Below are 17,083 nucleotides of genomic sequence, written 5' to 3' on the forward strand. Positions count from 1 at the left end.
CAGTGTTCAGGAATAAGTTTTCCTTCCTTTTCTACCTCTTTTTCTTTTTTTTCTTTTGCTTCCTTTCTACCTCTTACATAGCACATTGCCTTCTCTTGTTTTACTGCAATGATACAGCTGAATAAAAAAGTTATTACAGGATATTCCTGTTTTGTTTTCACCTTTCAATGGAAATCCTTTTGAAACCTCATCAATAATTTTCATGTTTGATGCAGGCTTTTATCAGCTCCAGCGTTTTTTAAAGTTGTTTTTATTCATGAACGAGTGCTGAGCTTTATCAAATGTCTTTTCTGAGCCTACTAAAATGACTGCCTAACACTATGGACTATTTACACTGTGGGTTGGAACCCATTTGATTGTAATGAAATAAATTTAATGTATTGACAGACCAGAATTTTTTTTTTTTTTTTTTTAAAGAAACAGAATATAACAAGGTATACCAAGACATTAGGCAGATACTGTTTGGTAAAAATTTTTGTTTTATCTGCTTACACAAACACACGTATATGTGCTCTGAGTTGCTAAGTAAAACGTGCTTCTTACAGTGGGTTGTATACAAAAGAGTTTGAAAGCAACTGATCTATACTATTTTGAAGCATGAAAAACCCACTAGAAAGGACAAACATCTTATCGCAAGGTTTTCTTAAAAATAAATAATGCTTGGCTTTTGTTCATTTAAAAATAGCCAGCTTGGGCGCCTGGGTGGCTCAGTCAGTTAAGAAATCCGACTTTGGCTCAGGTCATGATCTCACAGTTTGTGGGTTCGAGGCCTGCCTTGGGCTCTGTGCTGACAGCTCAGAGCCTGGAGCCTGCTTCAGATTCTGTGTCTCCCTTTCTCTCTGCCCCTCCCCAGCTCACATTCTGTCTCTCTCTCAAAATAAATAAATAAATAAAAACATTAAAAAAAATAAAAATAGGGGCACCTGGGTGGCTCAGTTGGTTAAGCATCCGACTTTGGCTCAGGTCATGATCTTGCGGTTTCTGAGTTCGAGCCCCAATTCAGGCTCTGTGCTGACAGCTCAGAGCCTGGAGCCTGCTTCAGATTCTGTGTCTTCCTCTCTCTCTGCCCCTTCCCTGCTCGTGCTCTCTCTCTCAAAAATAAATAAACATCAAAAAATAATAAAATAATAAATAAAATAAATAAAAATACCCAGCTTTTCCTGATACTTTTATTTTAAAAATGTTTCAAATATATTTTTGATATTTTAAATATTATTATTATTAACATAAGTCATACTCTCTTGATGGAGAAAATGACCCACATTCACAGAAACATCTTAAGTCACTCAAAAGTAACAGAAGTAAATTAAGTATGAATTTTTGACAAGGATTCTTCTTCAAGGATCATTTCTGTAAAATGTTATATGTATAATTTCCAGCGTGAGGGTATACAGCTTCCATCATATTTTCAAACATATCTGTGACCTTAAAAACAGACAGAACCTCTCCTCCAAAAAGTTTAAAGTTAGTTTATACTTCTAAAATCAGAAGGTAACCTGGCATTTGCACATTTTCTATGGAGTCTGGCTCAGTCATCTTTTAGCTGTTTATATTACCTCATACTTTGCTGACTGACTGGTTGGCCTTGTCAGTGGTTTATAAAAACAAGCCTGCCCTCAGAATCCATCCATACATATATGACCATTCAATGTTTCTCTTTGCCCATCCCTCCCAAAACCTTCCTCTAGAACACTTTAAGGCTGTTCCTTGTTTGTGACCAGAAGTAATATTACCCACCTTATTCACTGTATTTATTTTTGGAAGATCTGTGGCTGCTTCCTGATTATGCTGATTACAATTTGTCACCAGTGAGGCTGTTTCAAAGAAAGCAACTCCCAAAGAGGAGCTCCAACACGTTCTACACAATAGCAGCATTGTTGGTGTAAGTAATCTAACCTACCAGAGGGACTACTTAAAGGACAACTACCATTTGGATGTAATGATTTTGAAATTTGTTTTTTTTAAACTCACATCCTCTTCTTAGGGTGGCTGGGTGGCTCAGTGGGTGTTAAGAGTCTGACTCATGGTTTCCACCCAGGTCATGATCTCACGGTTTGTGGGTTCACGCCCTGTGTAGGGCTCCACGCTAACAGTGTGGGGCCTGCTTGGGATTCTCTCTCTTTTCACCCCCCCCCAAAGTAAATAAATAAACTTTAAAAAATAAATCTCACCTCCCCTTTTTGACATGCCATGCATGCTGATGTTCTCCACAAAGGCTACCTTTCAAACAACTCAGCATTACATAGACATTTTAGGGACCACAGGATTCATCTTAACAATGACATCGATATTGAGTGCCAAGTACTAGAAGTCTAAAGAATATCATTGTTTCCAATCACAATGTATAAAAACTCCTAATTTGGGGCATCTGGCTGGCCCAGTCGGAAGAGCATGTGACCCTTTATATTGGGGTCATGAGTCTGAGCCCCACATAGGGTGCAGAGACTAGTAAAAAAAAAAAAAAGAAAGAAAGAAAGAAAGAAAGAAAGAAAGAAAGAAAGAAAGAAGATAAATAAACTGAAAAAAAGAAACAAAAACAAAAACAAAAAACTCCTTTTAATTCTGCAATGCTATGCTAATTTCCTGGCTGCTGTTGGATATATTGGAATGGTATCCAAACTGAAAGAAAGCTGTCTTTATAGTCTTAAAAAACGTTCTCCAAATTAAGTTATATAATATGCATAAATTTGTAAGTACACTAAGCAATCTATTATTTTTATGCCATTTTATAATCCCCAAAGCAGTATTTTAATCATAGCAACCTGTTAACAACGATTACATCTGGTGAGTGGGATTGGCAGGAGATGAGGAAAAGAGAGAGTTTTTGTGTTTGCTTCTTGAATACTTTTGCACTATTTAAATATTTAAATTAAACATGTACTTCTTTCCTAATGTTTATTTATTTATTTTGAGAGAGAGAGTGTGTGTATGTGTGTGTGGGGGAGGGACAGAGAGAGGAGACAGGATCCCAAGCAGGCTCCACACTGTCAGCACAGAGCCTGCCACTGGACTCGAACCCATGAACGGTGAGATCATGACCTGAGCCAAAAACCTGGAGTTGGACACTTAACCAACTGAGCCACCCAGACACCCCTAAATATGTATTTTTTAATGAAAATCTGAATAACGAAAAAGGGTACAATCATGAAGTCAAGAATCTCCACATTTATTTTATTCTACTCCCTGTCATCCCACCCCTAGTCTCCTTCCAGGAGACTATAGCACTCTATGTAGAACTCTTCTACAACTTTCCAGCTCCCACACAGCCAGCCCCATGAAGGACAGTAGGCATGTGTAGGGAGTACAAGCGGAGGTCATGGGAGCCAGAGGATTCAAGGAGCCTAGAAATGAGCACTTAAAAAGCACTTCTCTTCGGAAGGTAGATTTCAGAATACAAGGATCTATTCTCTTCTCTCTTTGAAATGCTAGTTAACATCTATTCACACCTTTAACAGCTCTATTCCTTAAACATTTAGACCTCTGTTTAAATGAGGGCCTGGGCACCTGGGTGGTTCAATCCCTTAAGTGACCATCTTCAGCTTAGGTCATGGTCTCACAGCTTGTGAGTTCAAGCCCCGCATCAGGTTCTGTGCTGACAGCTCAGAGCCTGGAGCTGCTTCGTATTCTGTCTCCCTTTCTCTCTGCCCCTCCCCCACTTGCACTCTGTCTCTTGTCTCTCTCTCAGAAGTAAATAAACATTAAAAAATAATTTTTTTTTTAAATGAGGGCCAGAGTAACCCCTCAGGAGGGCTAAATAATTGCTTAGGTCACTACTACTACAATTTTAAGAATATCATCCCAAGTTTTATGTATGAAGTCCACTGTCAAGAGCCTATTTGCATCTTTTTGAACTACTAGCCAAAATGCTAGTCACCTGTTAAAGGGATTATAACCACTTCATTCTTATGGTTTCTGAACTCTGAATTCCATCCTATACCTTGTTATCCAACAAACTTGCTTCATATTTGATCACTCTTCTTAATAACCCATCACTTTTTCCATGAAACTCACATACCTAAGCTTCAGCCTCATCTCAGATCACAAGTCACAAATATAAATGCTGACACAGAGACCAAGCAGACGACCTAAGTGTAGTGGTATGGTAAGAAATAACAGGGAGTAGCAATGATGTAACAATCTTTCCTCAGGACTGGGAGTTTATAAAGAACAGCACAGATAGGAATGGGAGTTCCAAAATCCTCTAACCTGAACTATAAAATACAATACTGTAAAAAGAGGCCAGGGTTAAATGAGGTCAGAGAGAACTAATGCATGAAAGCCGCTGTTGACAAACCTGTCCCAAATTTGCTGAAGGGGTGTTTGGGATTCCCCGTAGCTTTTTCCAACTGAAAGAGTCTCCAGGCATCATTCATCACATTCTTCTCATGTTCTGAATCAACTGCATTCACCTCTCTGTCTTTGCAACTCTCATCAAACAAGGGGCACAGGAAAAACTGTGCAAACCTAAGGGTAGGAAACACAATTAACAATTTGAAAGCTATTATTTTAAAAGAGTAGCCTTTAAAAATATATTTGAGGGGCGCCTGGGTGGCTCAGTCGGTTAAGCGTCCGACTTCGGCTCAGGTCATGATCTCAAGGTCCGTGAGTTCGAGCCCCGCGTCGGGCTCTGTGCTGACAGCTCAGAGCCTGGAGCCCATTTCAGATTCTGTGTCTCCCTCTCTCTCTGACCCTCCCCCATTCATGCTCTGTCTCTCTCTGTCTCAAAAATAAATAAACGTTAAAAAAAAAAAAAATTTAATAATAAAAAAAAAATATATATATATATATATATTTGAAACTCAACAGATAGGAAGTATGAATTCTACAGAACCAAAAACACTACCATTGCAACCAAGAAAAAGAAATGCAAAATAAGTTTTAAAAAGTAACAAAAGAAAAATATTGGACATGTATAAATTCAGAGAAGTCGATCTACCCCAGAGATATTAGTGAAAATATACTCAGATCTACCAGACTGCCCCCGACCCCAACACACACTTCAGAGGCTGGACTTGGGCTTCTAAGTGGCTACAGATCAGAGGTTCCCATCACCTCCTCTGGTTCAATAAATTTGCTACAACAGCTCACCTGACTCACAGAAACATTTTACTCACTAGATCACCAGTTTATTATAAAAGGAAATAATTCAGGAAGGGCCAAATAGAAAGGATGCACAGGGATGTTCATGGGAAGAGGCATGGAAGCTACTCTCCCCAAACCTCCATGCTTTCACCAACCTGGAAGTTGTACAAACCTGTCCTTTTGGGTTTTTATGAACACTTCATTACATAAGCATGATTGATTAAATCATAAGCTACTGGTAACTGAACTCAATCTCCAGCCCCACTTGGAAGGTCTGGGATTTGGAGAGAAAGTTCCAACCTTTCTATAGCAGGGCTGGTTGCCCTGGAAACAAACTGTCAGGTTACCTAGGGGATTCCCCAAAGTCACCTTATTAACATGCCAAAAGACACCTTTAATACTCTCATCACTTAGGAAATTCCATGGGTTTTAGGAGCTATGGGCCAGGAACAGGAAGAAAAACCAAATATAGATTTCTTATTATAAATCAAAATATCACAACAGCAAAAAGTCAAGGCAGACTTATGAAGACAGTAGCAATCTATTTAAGATTTGCAATTTGGCAAGTCATGAAAATCCCTGTTATATATTGCTAATTCTCCAAAAAAGGAAAAGGCAGGTGACAGTTCTTGGGCAAAAAAATCTTAAACTTACAGTCTGAGGTGCAACTGCACTTAAGACTCAGACATTTTAGGACAAACTAAGTGACCTACTTTTTAAAGGCTCTATTTGAATATTTTTTCTTCCTCTAGAGAAAAACAAACTTTATTAGTGGGGAAAAAATGATGGAATAAAAAAACCTATGACACAGTAGTTTGACTAAGACACAATTATGAGCTTTTATAAAATGTTAAAAGAATTTTAAAATTTTAATAAGCAGTGATTCAACAAATAACATGTCATGTAACTCTGGCGTAAGTAACCAAATGCTTTTCTTGAGGTTATTCTTTAGTAGTAGTAGTAGTAGTAGTACTAAAGTTTAACTAAAATGACTTTAGTTATAAGTTAACTCTCCTATATCAGGTTACAATTTAAAGCATGATTTCATGTAATAAATCTTAAACTTTAGATTCCATTTTATAAAAATTAAGATCCAGAATTCAGATGAAGCCACAAGCAGAGTCTGAATGGGGCCTTAAGAGACTCCTGAGTCTATGGACATCTCAGCAACTGTATTTCACAGTTCAGCTGTCAAAGAGACTGTTATCACTACCTGATATTTATTTTATGCACACAGTAAATACGATACTGTGCTAAGCACTTCACACAAACCAATCCAAAGGGAAACGCCACCTCTCTATGCGCGGGAACAGCTATTTATGGATAGGTAACCTCTTTTACCTATCTCAATACATTTAAGCTGGTAAAAGCGCCTAATAGCTACATACCACAGCTGGATAGGTCCACGTAAAGGGTCATGATAATGACACAGTAGAATCAATATTTTAAAAACATGTTCTTATGTAAGAGGTTTTTTTTTCCCCCTCTGAGTCAAGTAACAGACATCCTCCATCATACAGAGATTATATGAACATCTGCTGTAGCATTTGTAAAGCAGGAAATTAAATTCAGTGTATGATCCCAGGGAACTCATTAATGGTAGTCTTCTGGGAATACATATAAAAGATGATTACACTTCAAAGCTGCTGCCTAAAGACTGAAACATAATCTAGAATAAGTAAGAAACAGACCACTATGACCTAGCCATGTATCCTGAACCCATGCCTCTGCCTTGTTAATGTTCTTTGCACTAAGGAATAAATTCAAACTATTAGGTTTTCAAAAAATATGTAATGACTATTATCAATATAAACAAATAAAGCTATCACTAAAATGGCTAAGTCAACGTTAATTATAGACCCATAAAAAAGCTGCAGAATTACACCTTCTTGGCAATATAGAAAACTGTAAAAAGTTACCAAGGAAAAATTACTTTGGATAATTAATCAAATCACTAATATGACAAAAAATTAGAAATTGTTAGCTGTGTAGAAAACTAAGAAATTAAATTGACCTGGAGCTTGCTCCAGGAAATACTTTCACAAAATGTCCCCAGGGTTGAAAACAGCAGGTCAAAACATTTTGTGTCACCACAATGAGACATCACCTCACACCAGTCAGAATGGCTATTATCAAAAAGGCAAGAAATAACAAGTGTTGACCAAGGATGTGGAGAGAAGGGAGCCCTTGTGTCGGTGGGAATGTAAACTAGTGTAGCCACTGTGGAAAACAGTATGGAGGTTTCTCAAAAAGTTAACAATAGAATGACCATGTGATTCAGCAATTCCACTGCTGGGTATTTACCCCCAAAAAAACAAGAAACAAAAAACACTAATTTGAAAAGATTTACGCATCCTTATGTTCACTGTGGCATTATTTATAATAGCCAAGATATGGAAACAACCTAAATGTCCATGGATGGATAAATGGATAAAGAAGATATAGTGTATATATATGCAATGGAATACTACTCAGTCATTAAAAAAAAAATGAAATCTTACCATTTACAACAAGATGGATGGACCTAGGGGCTATTATACTAAGTGAAATAAGTCAGAGAAAGACAAATACCATATGATCTCACATATATGTGGAATGTAAGAAACAAAAGTCACAGACACAGAGAACAGACTGATGGTTGTCAGAAGAAAGGAGGTTTGGGGGTTCGGTGAAAGGAGTCAAAAGATACACACTTCCAGTTATAAAATATTAAGTCACAGGAATATAATGTACACCATGGTAACTACAGTGAATAATATTGTATTGCATACTCAAAAGTTGCAACAGAGTAAATGTTAAAAGTTTTCATAGTAAGAGAAAAAAATTTTTGTAACTTTGTATGATGACATATGGTAACTAGACTTACACAGTAGGGATCATTTTGCAATGTATACAAATACTGAATCATCATGGTGTACATCTGAAACTGATATGATGTCAATTATACTTCAATTTAAAAAAATTCTATATCCACTAAGCATAGACTAGAGTAACTAAAGGAGAACAGAATGTTTAAGTTCTACATTCTGGAATAGGAGCATATTTGAAAAGAAATCCATGACACTGTAACAGTTTATTCTTCATCACGTGCTTCAGATATAATACCAATTAGAATGGGAAGGGCTGGGGAGAATTTTATAAGTCCATAAAATACTGTGTAGGGCTGAAGACTGGTTTAAAGTCATGCCATTATTTTTCCTCTACACAAAATAAATAGACAGTATCACTCATTTTCTTTTCTTTTTTTTTTTTTTTTATAAAACACATGGAAAAATACTGGTTAAAATATTTTTTGTTAAGCTACAAAGCTGTGAAGACATCTTTGTAAAAATAATAATTATTACTACTACTAGTGTAATAAAGTGCACAAAGTTGAATAATCTATAAGATATCAGCATTACCTGTCTAGGGCACCTTCTAGGTGTTCATGGGAAACATCAAAATAGTAATTGGTATGTTCTCCACTAGTAAAGGCATTTGAACTTCCTGCATGCTCACTAAGAAACTGGCTGTATTCATTTTCTTTAGGGTATTTCTTTGTTCCCAAAAATAGCATATGTTCACAAAAATGACTTAAGCCAGCAATATTTGGAGGATCTGACAATGAACCTGAAAGACAAGAGAAAAACACATACAACAAAAGTTTTTTTTGTTTTTGTTTTTTGTTTTGCAGATGATCTGCAAGTTCTGTTAACATGACAACTCCAACCACACAATGAGAGAAAGTTAAGCACAGGCTGCTCTAAAATGGTACTGTTTAGATTACAGCCTCAGCTCGTGATATTAATTAGTTAGCAACTTTGGGCAGATTACTTAGCCTCTCTGGACATTACCTTTCTCACACATCACAATGGAGGGAAGGTAAGACTTGAATTCATTGTTTTATAAGAGCAAGAGCTCCTAGTTCTTACATTTTATTGCAGGAGATAATACAATGTAGTGGTAAGAACATAGATTTAGGGTTACCAGCTCTGCTGACTGTGAAATTCTGAGCGCAATACTTTATCTTGACTCACTTTATATATATATACACATACGTATATATGATCTAGGGAGTTGTGTGAGCACAAATTAGATGATATTTGCAAACCACACTACGTTGTACTTGGCAATAATTATTTGTTCAACACTCGATGGTTATTACCTTATTTCCTCAATTTTAAAATGTCATTGAGTTAAAGTTTGTCAGAGAGGAAAATAAGAAAAATACTTATGTACGTATAGACAAGAATCTACTTGATTAAGGCCACATTAAACATGGAGGAAATATCCACACAAGAATCTAGAAAATATGGTATTTCCTAGTATACCAAAGTGTACAAAAGTAAAAGCATTATCACTGTTACTGTAAAGGATGGGAATTAATTTGCCTGCTGCTAAGTCACCTTAGCTGAGAACCTAACAAAATGACTTGGTAAATAAATGTAAGATTATTTGATTTTGACAAATGTAGATTGCTAATTGGACTATTGTACAAGGTAAGGTACATCAAACTGATAATCATGAGGTCTTTATTTGCACACACATGGCAAGTTCTAATAAATGTCAACATTAGATCAAGAAAACAGAACAAAGCTTAATTCACAATTTTAAATTGTACCTATGTGTACATCAAGTGCTGCCGATGATTTATCCGTGGTCGGATCACTGATAAGAAGTACTTTGATACCATTGGCCAGCTCTAATCCACGGTATTCTCGCTTGTCTTCAGGAGATTTGATAATGTGATTTCCTAGTCTCTTGATAGCTGGATTATTCATCTTGCTGTAAGTCTTTTCTTGGAAGCTGAAAATAAAAACATTAGTAATTGTTGCATTGTAGCTTTTTCTTTTTTTAAGAATAAAGAATAGGGGCACCTGGGTGGCTCAGTTGGTTTAAGCATCCCATTCTTGATTTTGGCTAAGGTCATGATCTCACGGTTCATGGGATCAACCCCCACAACAGGCTCTGTGCTTCATAGCATGGAGCCTGCCTGGGATTCTCTCTTTCTCTCTGCCCCTTCCCCAGTTGCATGTGCATGCATGCACTCTCAAAATAAGTAAATAAACATTTTTTAAAAAAGGTTAAAAAAAAGAATACAGAATAATATCAAGCAAACCCATATAATACATCATCAGATAAAAAAATATATCTGGAGGAAACTTTTTTTATAGCTTATCTACAGGGGATAATCATTCCTCTCTTCCCTTTTACCCCTCATTGTTTTGTTAGAGAAATACTAACAATATTGTTTTTGTGGAGTCATATTTGATCTAGGAGAGCACTTGGATGGGGTTTTGAGACAGGATAGGTTGGGCGATGAGCTGGTCAGTATGCTGACCTAGAACAGAGTTTTAATTACCAATAACTGCTTTCCCACATGTTTTGGAAATATTTACTAAAGTAAGATGAGAGGTTGTGTAAGGATTATTACTGGATCAACCAAAAACATTGCTCAACCTAATGACATTCAAAGATAGGGCAGATCTAGAATTCATGGGTCTGATATGCACATGCTCAGAACACAGGGGGCAATCCCCAATGAGAAAAAAAAGTCCTGTAAAGTCCTATACAAAATAAGAGATCTGGGCTTCACTATGAAGACGGCAAAAAAGGGGCACCCGGGTGGCTCAGTTGGTTAAGCATCCGACTTCAGCTCAGGTCATGATCTTGTGGTTTTTGAGTCAGAGCTCCGCATCAGGCTCTGTGCTGACAGCTTAGAGCCTGGAGCCTGCTTCGGATTCTGGATCTCCCTCTTTCTCTGCCCCTCCCCCACTGGCAGCGCATGCTCTCTCTAAGATAAACAATAAAAAATGTTTTTAAAAAAAGAAAGCAAAAGAAAAAACAAAACTACAAACAAAAAGTGGGAAGGACCCAAGTAATTTTTATAATATGGTGAAGAATTGAATGCCAGAGCAACAACAGTTCAGTGATCTTAACAAGAATGCAAGATAAGTTCTCTTACAAAGGACTTCCCATCCTCTGATAGTCCTCTCCTTCCCTCTCTAGGAAAGCTGAGTTACAGGATGTGCTATTAGCACACAGAATTCTGTGGGAGTGTTTGGTATTAGTGTAGAAGGGATTTTCCAGAATCTGAAATATGCATGTTTTTGAGACTAAGAGTAGATGCTATTTGTGTCTATGTTGGGGATCATTTAAGAGACAAAAATCAGCCTGTTATTATCGGTAGGCCAATAAACTAATCAGGTAAAGCCCCAAACATCCGAGACTACAGAGGAAAAATGACCCTATGCTAGCATATTTTCTTTTTACCTGGAAGACAAAAGAAGTAGATCTGACTGCTTCTTAAAGACAGATAGACATCCAGATTTAAAGGTAAATCAGAAGGGTTATAAGTAGGCATTCAATTATTTTCAAGAATTTTTTTGCGCATTAAAGTATCTGGAAACTAAGGAAGGGAAAAATCCAGTTTGCTTTTAGCAGAATACCTTCCTCTCTGAAATTATCTAACTATTCTTCTGGGTAACAATTGATAAACCAAAGAGGTTTGTTCCTATTAAGATTGTCCCCTAGATCTCCCTTTAAGAAGACTATTTGAAATTTTAAAAATCAATACTATAGGCCATACTAAATGTATAATACTGGTTAAAAATCACATAGTACTTGGGTACTATGGCTGGCTCAGAAGAGCATACCAACTTTTTTTTTTAATTTTAATTTTTTTTTTTACCTTTATTTACTTTTGACAGAGAGAGAGAGAGAGAGAATATGAGTGGGGAGGGGCAGAGAGAGAGGGAGACACAAAATCCAAAGCAGGCTCCAGGCTTCGAGCTGTCAGCACACAGCCTGATGCGGGGCTCGAACCCATGGATTGCAAGATCATGACCCAAGCCGACGTCGGATGCTCAACCGACTGAGCCACCCAGGCACCCCTACCAACCCTTGATTTCAGGGTTGTAAGTTTGAGCCCCACGTTGGGTGTAGAGATTACTTTAAAAAATAATAATAATAATCACATAGTACTTTACACAGATAGTGCTAACAGTCTTGCTTTATTTACAGTAAAAAAAAAAGTTCTTGAAAAACAAAGCATAAAAATAATACTAACATTTTTGGGGATATAAGGTCACTAACTGGAAATTTTAAAAGTAATCTGGACACTATAAAGTATTATTAACTACTCTTTTCTACTTCATTAGCCATAAGCCACTTATGTCAAAGACAGATGAAAATATCTGAGTGCTAAGTATTAAAAAAGGTGTTTTATGGTTAAAAGAATCTCAGGGTAACAGAAAATGTTCCACCTAAGCCTTCAAAGAGGGACACGAGAATAATAATCCTGGTTAAGGTACTTCCCAAAGGACAATATGTTTGAACTGCAACAAACGTCTTAGTACAGAGCTGATTTCGAAGACTTTAATTTGGGTTAAGATTAAATAAGGCATGAGACAGCCTCCATTAAGACTCCCAAGAAGAGCAGCAGACAGTAAGAAAGCTTAGTTAGTGTGCACCACAGAGAATAGCCTCTGCTCCCTCCCGTAAGGCTCTATCTACTAGAGGGAGGGAGGGTTTGGGATTTCACTAAGTGGGAGCAAAACCCAAAGGCTATTTATTGATTCCATTGCCATTGTGTTCACCTAGCTTCCCCTCCAGTGCTCGCCCCAGTTAGTCTGACCTAGGGGAAGCTAGGGCCACATATGACTAAAATGTGATGATGATGATGATGGAGCTCTAAAAAGTCTGTCCAACCCACAGCTGTGATGGGGAGATGAAATGCATCTCACTTTGGTAGGACAAGTTGTCTTTTTCTGTGGGAGGTGAAAAATCCATCAGAAGTAAGATAACCACCCTCGACTACAGGCTACATTCTGTACCTTTTTTCAGGGCTCAATTTCCCTTGTCCAGATTTCCCTTTTTTTTTTTTTTTTTGAGGAAAAAAGTATGTACCATCGAGTTTCTCACAGGCATGTACAGAAGTTATCTAGATACTGAAGCCATGCCTGATTGATATCCCTAGTATGGTTGAGAGCAAAGAGATGGATTTATTCTCTAGGTCAAATATAAAAATTACTCCAACTACTTTTAGACATTTGAACAAGAGATCAAAGACAGCTATAAATTTCTATGCTGGCACTGTTACCCAATCAAATATCATGACTTTTTGAGGAAGTAAAAGCCAAAAGAAACAGTAGCAACATTTTCAAACAAGATCCATCCCCAGCAACCCATATTCAGTAGGCATAGTCTGGACTCCTACAGCATATCTATCAGCACGTCCCACAACAATTTGATTCTCACCTTCTGGAGAACTGAAGGAAATGATCGGGAACTCCTCTGATGATGAATTCATCAACAGCTTGCCTGTCTCTGTATTTATACTCATGAGATCACATCCCAGCTCCCTCATTAGCATAAAGCCTTCACGAGTAATTCTGACTTTCAGATGACAGGCTAGTGCTAACTCAAATGCTTTCCCAGACACTTGATATTTTTAACCTAAGTCAAAATCTTAGGAGCAATAAAATTACTTTCAATTTTAGTGACATTATCGTAATTGGAAACTTCATAAGGCACAACATTGTCAGTGTGCAGCATTCTAATAAACTGGAGAGAGATTTAATAACTACAGCATCTTTTGTAATTTTGCTCAGAATTTAAAACAATGACTAAAATCACAATAGGTAAAAGCTGGAAGAACCATTACATGTTATCTAGTCCTTTGTAGTTCATGGCCTAGCAGCACTGGTTCTTCCTGAGAGCTTGTTAATGCAAAACATCAGAAACCACCAGAGACCCACTGAGCCAGAATCGGCATTTGAACAAGATCCCTAGGTGGACCAGTCCCCTCATCTTACTTAAAAGGAAACTGAAGCTGAGGGAACTTAAATCACTTGTCCAAGATCATACAGCAAAAAGTTACAATTAAAACTCAACTCTTCCAGTCCTGTGTCCACCCCAGCTCCCCCACAGCCACACGAACATTTAAGGAGGTCTATTTAGGTGCAGACACTACATCATGTATGTTAGCTCTAACAACCAGTACCCCAAAGCCCAAGGGCTTTCTGAAGGAACCCAGACTAGTGATAAGAAAACAGGTCAACAGCTTTAAAGTGTGGTGACAAGGTTGTTCCTGGGGTACTATGGGAGCCAAGAAATGGGCACCCAAGTCTATCTAGGAGGGGAGAAGGGAAAAGAGAGGAGGTAAGTGGAAGCATGCCAAATAAAAGGACACACCTGAGCAAAGGATGCATAGTGAGAAAAAAACAGGCACAGAGCAGAAAAACAAGCAGTTGGTATTAAAGAACTACAACTAGAACTTCCCCTGAAAGAGTATGGATTTTTATCTAGCCGTGTAAAGATCTAAACTGCATGTTTGCAAAATCAAATTCCCAAACAGGTCATTTCCAAATTCCCATACCAAGAAGAAATTTTTAATGCAAATAATCTTTTACTCCAATGACCTTTTGCAGTCTTTTTTCTCATATCTCTTTAAGGGTTTCACAGCCTATTTAACAGGAGATTGAAAATGTTTACTGTGCCTTTTGCTCTCTACCCACTTGCACAGCCCCAGACATATTTAAAGTTAGACCTCATCTATTTCTAATTTCTAAACGGATGACCTATAAAACCAAACAGGTGAGTGACCAGGCTAATAGCAAAATTATGAATCAAAACCTCCCTTCTGTGGAATCCATCCACCCACTCCTAAAATCATAAGCAGAAGTGGAGCTTGCCTATGGTGCTTCTCAATGGGGAGAAGGCACCCAGAGAGAAAATGCCTGAAATCAAAACTATACCATAAACATCCTTTCTTCCCTGAGAAGGGCAGAGGTAAGACAGAATATCAAAGTAGTGATGGTATGAGCCCTCGGATGCTTCCATAAAAGACCACATATTCTCAAATACTATTCATGATACTTGACCTAAAAAATCACAACATATCTCAGGGAAGCATGTACCTATGGCTCTCCAGTTATAGAGACCAGTATACCTAAATCATATACCAGCTAGATCATAAAGGTGGGTATAAACTAAAACCCTGTCAATTAAATCTTATTTTCCTGTGATGAGATGCTCTGCCTTTGTTCCAGGCAGAATGTCATCTGTTCTAACTCTGTGCCCTCTGGAAAGAAGTTTGCTATGAAGAAATAAACCCTTAAATGGATTAAGGGTGGTTGCAATTGAAAGGAATCCTACAGCAGCATCATTTTAGAGATAAGTCTTTTGCAAATTTTTAGTTTTGATGCATCCAGATCAATAGCTGTTCATTTTAAAAGTGACAAACTTGGGGCACCTTGGTGGCTCAGTTGGTTAAGCGTCCGACTTCGGCTCAGGTCATGATCTCACAGTTCATGGGTTTGAGCCCTGCGTCGGGCTCTGTGCTGATAGCTCAGAGCCTGGAGCCTGCTTGGGGTATTGTGTCTCCCTTTCTCTCCACCTCTCCCCAGCTTGCACTCTGTCTCTCTCTCTCAAAAATAAATAAACATTGGGGTGCCTGGGTGGCTCAGTCGGTTGAGCATCCGACTTCAGCTCAGGTCATGATCTCATGGTCTGTGACTTCGAGCCCCGCATCAGGCTCTGTGCTGACCGCTCAGAGCCTGGAGCCTGCTTCGGATTCTGTGTCCCTCTCTCGCTCTGCTCCTCCCCCGCTCATGTTCTCTCTCTCTCTCTCTCTCTCTCTCTCAAGAATAAATAAAACATTAAAAAAAAATTTTAAAAAAATTAATAAAATAAATAAACATTAAGAAAAAATTTTTTTAAAAGTCACAAGCTTAACATGGAACACTTTATAGAGGCTTTATGGAGGTTGAAGCAAATGAACAAAACCTCCATTTTATACCTCTTACCATAGCTACTTAACTACAGGTTTCTTACAGTTGTAGTATGGGGACTAGGGTGTCTCACACCTTCTTCCTTCTTCCATAGGTAGCCTTTAGGCTGTCAAAAAATTTAAGATGCCACAGTACAAAACCCAAACTAGCAATTACTCTCATTTTTTAAAGTGGCATATGCTTAATAAACTGGTCATTTAATTTTCCCAGTCTCCCTAAGTGACAGGCCACAGCGCTGTTGATGGTCATCCTCCTCAACCTCAGAAGAGGAAACAAAAGCTCAGTGATTAAGTGACTTGCCCAAGGACATTTACATAATTGATTTGTGGCACAGCTGGAACTATAGAAAGAGGAAGCGTGGGAAGGAGGAGCTGAAGGTGGTACTTAAGGAAACATATATCTGGCTTTCTTCCTCAGTTCCCAATTACCACCCCCACAGCCCTGCCCTGACCCCATTCCCCTCCCTTACAATCCCAAATAACAAAAACAAGGAAACAAAAATTAAAATAGGTCAAAATAAATGCTCCCAGGAGAGTCTTCAGTTCTTTTACTTTTTTCTCCCCATAGAAAACAGAGATAGGTAGTGGAAGGAGCCTGGAAGAATGCTTCTAATCTGCCAAAGGAGTCCCTGTACTGAGAACCATATTACCTCATGATACTTTGGTAATAAAAAATAAATAGGAAAAGGTATGGCAGGATTAAACGTATAGCAGGTTTAAAGAGAAAGAAGAGTGTGTATAATTGTCTCAAGCATGAAAGGAGATATGATAATAGTTACTACAGTAGATACGGTGGGGTTAAAGCTAATTTATTTTTCAGAAGCATACATTAAGCCACGGGAATGGAAAAAAGGAGAAAAATCATAATCATCTTGGTAGATGCAGAAAAAGCATTTAACAAAATTCAACAACGTGTCTTTTTTAAAAAGTCTGCAAAATGGGGTACCTAGGTGGCTCAGTTGGTTGTGTATCCAACTCTTGATTTCAGCTCAGGTCATGATCCCAAGGCAGTGGGATGAAGTCCCTGCTTAGGATTCTCTCTCTCTCCCTCTGCCCCTCTCCCTGCTTGCACACACTCTCTCTCTAAAATAAATTTAAAAATTAAAACTAAAAAAAGTCTGCAAACTAGAAATAGGAGGGAGAAAATTCCCTCATCTGAAAAAATATCCACAAAAACTACAGCAATTATCATACTCAGTGGTAACATAATGCAGATACCCCCAACCCCCT

The 17,083-nt window shown here is 38.0% G+C and overlaps 1 protein-coding gene across 6 annotated transcripts in view; it reads right to left on the bottom strand.

Moving 5' to 3' along the window:
* The window catches only part of IDE (insulin degrading enzyme), a 155,368-nt gene that overhangs the window by 64,119 nt on the left and 74,166 nt on the right, over positions 1 to 17,083 (bottom strand). For 5 of the 6 annotated variants that reach the window (XM_058697171.1, XM_058697168.1, XM_058697167.1 and 2 more), the window contains exons 2-4: positions 9,683 to 9,867; positions 8,484 to 8,691; positions 4,295 to 4,464 (exon numbers count right to left, since the gene is read on the bottom strand). In XM_058697171.1, the coding sequence (XP_058553154.1) occupies positions 4,295 to 4,464; positions 8,484 to 8,691; positions 9,683 to 9,842 (538 nt within the window). In that variant the 5' untranslated portion in view covers positions 9,843 to 9,867. Of the gene's footprint in view, positions 1 to 4,294; positions 4,465 to 8,483; positions 8,692 to 9,682; positions 9,868 to 13,320; positions 13,447 to 17,083 lie in introns of those variants that run through there. The other variant, XM_058697170.1, reaches the window with a different exon arrangement.

This window comes from Neofelis nebulosa, chromosome 13 (assembly GCF_028018385.1).
Source record: "Neofelis nebulosa isolate mNeoNeb1 chromosome 13, mNeoNeb1.pri, whole genome shotgun sequence".
NCBI classification, from domain to species: domain Eukaryota; kingdom Metazoa; phylum Chordata; class Mammalia; order Carnivora; family Felidae; genus Neofelis; species Neofelis nebulosa.